At 44.2% G+C, this 7,500-nt stretch overlaps 3 protein-coding genes across 4 annotated transcripts in view; 1 reads left to right on the top strand and 2 right to left on the bottom strand.

Moving 5' to 3' along the window:
- gtf2f2a (general transcription factor IIF, polypeptide 2a) overlaps positions 1-1,060 on the bottom strand; it is a 5,177-nt gene extending 4,117 nt beyond the window's left edge. Inside the window, exons 1-5 of one of the 2 annotated variants that reach the window (XM_080542524.1) lie at positions 910-1,060; positions 662-735; positions 489-507; positions 214-358; positions 1-5 (exon numbers count right to left, since the gene is read on the bottom strand). The exon at positions 1-5 is cut by the window's left edge and continues 7 nt beyond it. In XM_080542524.1, coding sequence (XP_080398650.1) covers positions 1-5; positions 214-358; positions 489-507; positions 662-735; positions 910-975 — 309 coding nt within the window. In that variant the 5' untranslated portion in view covers positions 976-1,060. Of the gene's footprint in view, positions 6-209; positions 359-488; positions 508-661; positions 736-909 lie in introns of both variants that reach the window. The other variant, XM_080542525.1, reaches the window with a different exon arrangement.
- Positions 1,061-1,616: 556 nt separating this feature from the next.
- On the bottom strand, positions 1,617-6,714 carry gpalpp1 (GPALPP motifs containing 1). The gene is made up of 7 exons (XM_080542514.1): positions 6,577-6,714; positions 6,312-6,444; positions 6,067-6,198; positions 3,174-3,435; positions 2,869-3,033; positions 2,240-2,344; positions 1,617-1,984 (listed from the first exon to the last, which is right to left on the bottom strand). Exons 1-7 carry the CDS (start codon positions 6,659-6,661, stop codon positions 1,766-1,768), a joined length of 1,101 nt encoding a protein of 366 aa, XP_080398640.1. The 5' UTR covers positions 6,662-6,714; the 3' UTR covers positions 1,617-1,765.
- A 351-nt stretch (positions 6,715-7,065) lies between these two features.
- ercc3 (excision repair cross-complementation group 3) overlaps positions 7,066-7,500 on the top strand; it is a 12,424-nt gene continuing 11,989 nt past the window's right edge. The window contains exon 1 of the mRNA XM_080542484.1: positions 7,066-7,173. Coding sequence (XP_080398610.1) covers positions 7,146-7,173 — 28 coding nt within the window. The 5' untranslated portion in view covers positions 7,066-7,145. The remainder of the gene's footprint in view (positions 7,174-7,500) is intronic.

Below are 7,500 nucleotides of genomic sequence, written 5' to 3'. Positions count from 1 at the left end.
CTGTTCTGAAGTGAGAGATAACACAACAACACCACAAAAGCAAGTCAATCAAACAGGATCAGGACAAGAGGTAGGCTACTTCTCAGGGGAAATCTGAGGGAGGCTCAAACATTGCATTTGTGGTTTCTTCTTAAACCCCCCGAGTGCTACTCTAGAACTGATGCCATTTCTCCATGATGCTCTCCTCCCCTCGCCAGGCGTTAGGCTACCCACCTGATGAGGTTTCTGTGAACACCGCCAGCGTCTGGCCTCCCACGGTCTGCATGGTGAACGGGTGGTCCCGGGGGGCACGCACCGTGTTGGACTTGTCCCCGAGACCCTCGATCGTCGTTAACTCCTCATTCAAAGTGAACGACACCTGTAGGGGGGGGCAAAACCATTCAACAATAACAGTCTGAGTAGATATACATTTGGGATACGGAGATATCGTGTTTGATCATGACAATTAAACGTAGTCAAAGCCATAGTCGATAGCCGGTCAACATTACCTCAGCTTTTCCTTGGTTCCTAAAATAAAAGAGGAGGGAAAACCAAATGTAAATTGGGGCTAGTTGTCAAATGCAATCTCTCCAGCAAGATCCTAGGTATCTAGACATCTGGTTTATGCATGGTGGTGTGTGTCACTTACTGTAAGTGAGTGTCTGGGAACGAGATGACTTACTTGCCGATTCGGAGCTTCCCGACTTCGCCCCTGCCTGACGCTTTGGCCCATTGCTGAGACAGGTATTTGGGCACCTGCGTGGAAAGAACGATCGTGAATACTTCGAACAGTAACGTTACACTCGTCCGCCAAACACAACCCAGGCGGTCCGTTTCATTTCATTGGCCTGTCTGCGTGAAGTAGAGGAAGTGTCTGTGAGCCAGAATGGAGCCAAGAAGCTAGCTATCATGACTTAGCATATCACCTACCTTCACCAGCCACACACCCGTGTTCTGTTTGGCCCCGGTTAAATCCACCTCTCCTTTCTCGGACATATTTAAAACTTGGCGGTTATCTCTTGTAAGTGACCATTAGATCGGGTTCTGTGTTATGTCTTTGTCTGCGTGGTAAACACACGGCGCAATAGCCTGGCGTACCGGTTGGAGAATATGGTGTCTCAAGAGTGCCACAATAGACGGCAGCGGCCAAACGCGCGTTTTACTAAATCTAAATAACTGAATAGAGAATAAACGGTATATCCTTTAATATCAACTGTGTCCATATAAGAAAATACACGAATTTCACAAAACATTACATGAAAACTAAATTGTCATGGAAAACATGATATGTGTGAAAACAAAATATGATGCAGAAAAGGTGCCTCAATAGAATCTAAAAACAGCATGGATGGCATAAATGTGTTAATATTTTATCACAAAATGAATACACACATAGATGTGATACTGAATACTACACAAACCCTGGACCCTGAGCTCAGCTGACACTCATCATAAGGCTTTCACACCGGCAAAGAACCGTGCCGGTTCGCGTTCGCATTCGGAAACCTCCGAACGTTGGCGCTGTCTGGCGAACGATACACTGGTATGAATGCGGGCTCGTTCGCCAGACAGCGCCAACGTTCGGAGGTTTCCGAACGCGAACCGGCACGGTTCTTTGCCAGTGTGAAAGCCCTAATATTCACCCGTGAAAGAAAAAAGCAGGTTCAGCTGCTCCTCTATATGTCACACAGCCTAATACAGTTTCTCCTTGCGTCTAGTTGAAGTCAATGTGACATTAAATGTCCGTGACAGGGTCAAAAACTCTCCTAGGTTGTAGCCTGTGGCCTCAGAGAAACATCTTTTCCTTGCTGTGAGAGAAGCGTGTGTTCAACTCCTGGGACTTCTTCAGCAGGCGCTCCTTCTGGGCCTCGTCGAAGCGGTTGACCTGCAGGTCGTTGTCTCTGTCGAAGGCCCTCCGCTCCACAGGCTTGACACCCTCTACTTCTGCTTTCCTCTTCAGCTTCTTCGTGTGTAGGCTGACCAACGACTCGCTACGCTTTGTCTCCTAACAGAGAGGGGGAGAAGGCAAGTCTTTGGCAAGGATTGAAGCACATAGACTTGTTGATCTAGTCCGCTATGTTCTATTGTTTACTTACAGGTACTTATAGGATAACAAGCCTAAAAAAGTTACGCTAATAATTGTATCTGCTACCGAGAGTGTGAAGAGATCAATCTCTGAGCAGTATGTTGGGAACACCAAAATATCTCTAAAACAAATGACATGGAATACAATAATGTGATGGGGAGGAACACTACTTACGTTGTACTTGGAGATTTTCTCTGCCATCTTCAGTTCCTTTTTAGACAGCTGGGGGGCGTCGTCTTTTTTCTCAGCCTCGTCACTCTTCTTCCCCTCCAGGCGTTCCTATTGGTCCAAAATTCCAAGTGAGAATTAGAGAAAGACGGAGAGACCAGAGGTCACCATGTTGGCACCAACAAGTTCCATGACCAAGGCATTCTTCATTAGAATGTGAGTCGAACCGTCATTGTAATAATAATAGTAATAATAATAATAATAATAATAACCTTTATTTGTATAGCGCTTTTCCTGCAAACGTTGCAGCTCAAAGTGTTTTAATCATTATTTAATCATAATTTAATCATTTAGTCATTTAAAGGCAATATTAAAAAGATGGGTTTTTAGTCTTGACTTGAACATATTTGCTGAGGTTGCATCCCTAATGTAAACCGGCAGTGCATTCCACAATTTGGGTGCATAAAATGAGAATGTAGCCTCACCAAATCTCTTCTTTTGTACATGTGGTACACAGAGAAAACCAACCATTGTAATGGAGCATTTGGTGCCAAGATGGACAGAAAGACAGTTGGCCAAACTCTGTATGTCTATGGCTCTGAGCGACAGTGAGACCACCGTCTCTGGTTCCGTACCCTGATCTTTCGCTCGCGGTCCGCGGGGGTGTCGGTCCACGAGGAGCGGTCCTTCATCTCCGGCCCAGCCTTCTTCTTGAAGCTGCGCGCCTCCAGGCCGATGTGCTGCAGCACCGGAGGAAGCTCCGTCATCCACGTCTCTCTGACCACCTCCTCTGGACCCTCCTAGCAACACAGACCAAGTCCATCAACCTCCAAGAACTGCTCATTCATCTGATCATGAGGTGTGTATTAAAGCCAGCCAAAACAATCCCCCGATTTCACTATCTGCACAAAAAAGAAAACCACAGTAGTAGGGAATTCACATCTGCTCCAGTCAGTCGGTCCTTCATCTTCTGGGCTCTGCGCTCGATGTCCAGAGCCACTGAGTCCCGGACGACTCCGATGGCAGGCATGGGCCCTATGACATCATCATCCTCATCTCCATCACTGCTACAAGGTTCTGCTGTGTAGCCTGGAGGCAGGGCTGGCCCAGGGAAGTCGTCATCATCCTCCTCATCCTCCTCATCCTCATCCTCATCAGGTCTGCGGAAACCTGGAGGAAGGGCTGGGCCTAATACAGATGGCCTGGTTGAAAATAAAGAAAATGTGTGGTCAACCCTCTCAAGCATAACAAAAAACAAGCAGAAAGCATTTTCAGCATGTGTTCTTGAATATGATTACTTCACAGGCCATGCAATTTAAATTTACAGTTCTGGCATTTAGCAAATCAAATGCCTCTATCCAAAGCGACTTACAACAAATACATTTGTATAAAGCCCCTTTCACACATAGTTCCCTGTAAATTGCATGGAATCCCGACCCGTGTCAGCTTGGCATTTTCACCGTTCACACATGACCGAATTAGCCGGCAATTGCCTGGTTGCTCCCTTTCACACATATGGCTACGACCCGGGTCTTGAATCACGCAGAGACTGCCATATACCATATATATATGCCATATATCATACCTCCGTTTTATATAGAAAAATATTATGATAAATACATATAAAACGGAGGTATGACATATCATGGCAGATATGGTATAGTCTCATGCGCCTGTCACGTCTCCAGTACATTAGAACTTAACATCAGTTGAAACATATGGCGGGATGTAAGGATCTTGTAACTTAGCAAACAATAGCAGCATTGAAATTGTTTAGTTTATGTTTAACTGAAAAAGGTAGAGCGTAGATTTTCGTGTTTTGTGCACGCTCAGCCAGCAAGACTCCACTACTGAAAAAATACATGTTGAAGCTCGTTTAAGGTTTGCCAAACAACATTGGGACAAGCCAGTGAACTACTGGGAGCATGTACAGCCAAAATTGAACTTTCTGGCTGTCACACAACACACGTTGTGGACGTTGGAGACGTAGAGACCACTGGAGACCATCAGAGACTATTTTAGAGACTATTTTAGAGACTATTAGAGACTATTTTAGAGACTACCGGAGACTATTGGAGACTATTTTAGAGATTATTGGAGACTATTTTAGAGACTATTTGAGACTACTAGAGACTATCTGAGACTATTTTAGAGACTATTAGAGACTATTTTAGAGACTATTGGAGACCATTAGAGACTACTGGGGACTATTGGAGACTATTAGAGACCATCAGAGACTACTGGAGACTACTATTTTAGAGACTACTGGAGTCAATCTGTGACTATTTTAGAGACTACTGGAGTCAATCTGTGACTATTTTAGAGACTATTAGAGACTATTGGCGACTATTAGAGACTATTTTAGAGACTACTGGAGACAATCTGTGACTATTTTAGAGACTATTGGATACTATCTGAGACTATCTGAGACTACTTTAGAGACTATTGGAGACCATTAGAGACTACTGGGGACTATTGGAGACTATTTTAGAGACTACTGGAGACCATCTGTGCCTATTTTAGAGACTATTAGAGACTATTGGCGACTATCAGAGACTATTTTAGAGACTATTGGAGACATGAGACATGTGATGGAGACATGTTTGGAGGAGAAATGGCACTGCCGAATAACACTATACCAACAGTGAAGTTTGGAGGTGGATGTATCATGGTGTGGGGCTGTTTCTCCTCTCGTGGTACTGGCAGACTTCAGATCATTGAAGGAACAATGAATGGAGTCATGTACAGAGAGATTCTTGAGATTAACCTGCTGCCATCCACCAGGATGCTCAGAAAATCAACTTGTTGGAATGGCCCAGTCAATCACCTGACTTAAACCCAATTGAACATTTGTGGAATCATCTGAAGATCCAGATTCACAAGAGGGCCCCCCGCAATCTTCAAGATTTAAAGACAATCTGTGTAGAGGAATGGGCCAAAATCACACCTGAATACTGCAGGCAATTTGTTACTTCATACAGAAAGTGCCTTGAAGCTGTCATTACAAACAAAGGCTTCTCCACTAAGTATAGAATTAATTTCAGTTAGTGTGTTCAATACTTTTTTCCTGTTTCATTTCACTTCTACTATGAAAATTCACTAGAATACAGGAATTGAGAAAAAAAAATCTCAACATTTTTCATGGGGGGGGGGCACGCAATATGCGCGATGCAAGACAGCTGAGAGGAGGCGGTTTGTGTGCACTACGTTTATATCACAAAATGTGCATTTAATAAGTAAAAGTAAGCTAGCTAAGTAAGTAATCTAGCTAACTATGATTGGAAACAAAGTACTATCCAGTTAGAATTATAGAAGATCTAGTTGTGTTTTCCTGCTGGTCTCGCTGCCTGGGTTTGATCAGGGTAATAATCAGGGTCCATTCAGACATGCAGCGACCCTGCAAATTGCATGGAATTATACATGGTCTCGACCAGGGAAATTGCCTGTGCGGATTTCCCTGGTCAGTCCCATTCACACTTACACTGACCGACCTTGGAAATTGCATGGAATCTACTGGGAAGGCTCGTATGTGTGAAAGGGGCTTAAGTAAGTGAATCATCTATCCATCAGTCATAGCAAGAAAAAGTACTAAATCTATTGTAGGGCCAAGGGCCATTGGCAGTCATAATGCTAGAAGATGGAAGAATTCAGATTTGTCTAATTATTATTATTATTATTATTATTTACAGTAGAGAAACTGTAGAGGGGGATAGAGGGATGAAAAGGCAGCCTGAAGAGATGGGTCTTCAGATCACAATCTCCCTTTGTTTCGGGTCACACAATATTCCTTCTCTATAGACTTTAGACACAAAATGGATGGTTCTCTTGGGTACCTCTCTGGTGAAAGCTGTTTCTTCTGAAACCCTGGAGGAAGAGCTGGCCCAAAGAAGCCATCATCATCATCATCATCATCATCATCATCCACAGGCCTTTGACTTGCTGTATCCTCTAATCTACGCTGTTTCCTTTAAATAAAAGAAATAAAAAAGGTATAATAATCATTACTACGACCCAAGATAGAATACATAGAATCACTGTAGAACGGTGAGCCAGAGGGCGGCTAGTTCAGGTGCATTACTCTGCAGAGGGTCCGTCCCTCCTCCCGCGGGCCTTGCCCCTCTTGAACACGACCTCCTCCTGGTCGCTGTCCTCCGAGGAGCTGGAGGAAGGGGCCCTCGGTCTGAAGCCCGGAGGGAGCGCAGGACCTGCAACTGTCGTACAGGGAGACGGACACATAGCAAAACAATGGCACCATGTGAACACGACAGGATATACTATACCTTACTATAACTTATGACAGATCTTGAAAGCACAGTCAAGCCATAAATCATGACAACACTCACATCCCTCTTCCTCATCAGAATCGTCATCGTTGCCTTTTCTGAACATCGGGGGTAAGGCAGGTCCGATCAAGTCATCATCTGACATGACTATCCCTTATTACTCCTGGTTTCTAAAACAATAACAGGCCCTAATGCAAATACAATCCTCAACACACGAATGAAGTTGTTGAAAAGACAAGCTCCAGTCTGACCCCTACCCCGGAAGTAAACAATCTCAACCTCCAATGAGCGACGACGGTCGTGACTCAAGTGATCACCATCATCACCACGGTCCTCGCAGTCACGGGCTGTGCGTTCGCAAACACGCTCTGGAAATCTGATCAGCACTCATGGAATGCCTCTTGTCCAATCAAATTACTCGGTCGCTCTAAGACGTTGAACCCAGTGCGAATCATAGCGATTTTATGAACGTACTCACAGTCACGGTCTATCCCACGCAAGGATACAAGGATAGCAACGCAGTTAGTTTTGTCTTCCTGTATCCACATAATTGTGTCTGAAAACATGTTTTCTAACCGCTGTTGACATGCTTTGAAGGGAACTATTATTTTCTGGAACAAACTGCTATCATGGGGAAGAAAGATAGGGGAGATCGGGGTGAGTTTCCTTCTTTGGTTGTAATAACAGTCACTTTCCTTGTAGCTAATATCATCTGTTAGCTGAATTAAATCACTCACGCTGCTGGGGCATCGGTTCTGTTAATACCATGCTTTGTTATGATGATGATGATGATGATGATGATGATGATGATGGTTAGTTTAGCTAGCATTCTTCTAGGATATATCGGTAGTGAGCATGTGTACAGTAGCTACAGTAGCACAATACACACACACTTGAACATGAACATGTCCTTATGACAATACTTGACGAGTAGTGTTCAATGTTTACAAATGGACTTTGCGTGTTTGGGGATACACTGTAGTT

The sequence above is a fragment of the Nansenia antarctica genome, assembly GCF_963989245.1.
Source record: "Nansenia antarctica genome assembly, chromosome: 1".
Classification (NCBI taxonomy): domain Eukaryota; kingdom Metazoa; phylum Chordata; class Actinopteri; order Argentiniformes; family Microstomatidae; genus Nansenia; species Nansenia antarctica.
Note: the sequence above shows the minus strand (reverse complement) of the source record. Positions and strands in the feature narration are given on the sequence as shown.

Excerpts from the sequence above, each read along its gene's own strand:
- gpalpp1 (XM_080542514.1), bottom strand. The coding sequence starts at position 6,661 with ATGTCAGATGATGACTTGATCGGACCTGCCTTACCCCCGATGTTCAGA. Across the intron at positions 3,034-3,173 it reads ACCGACTGACTGGAGCAGAT|GAGGGTCCAGAGGAGGTGGT; the intron begins GTGAATTCCCTA and ends CTGTGTTGCTAG. Across the intron at positions 2,345-2,868 it reads ACCGCGAGCGAAAGATCAGG|GAACGCCTGGAGGGGAAGAA; the intron begins GTACGGAACCAG and ends TTGGACCAATAG.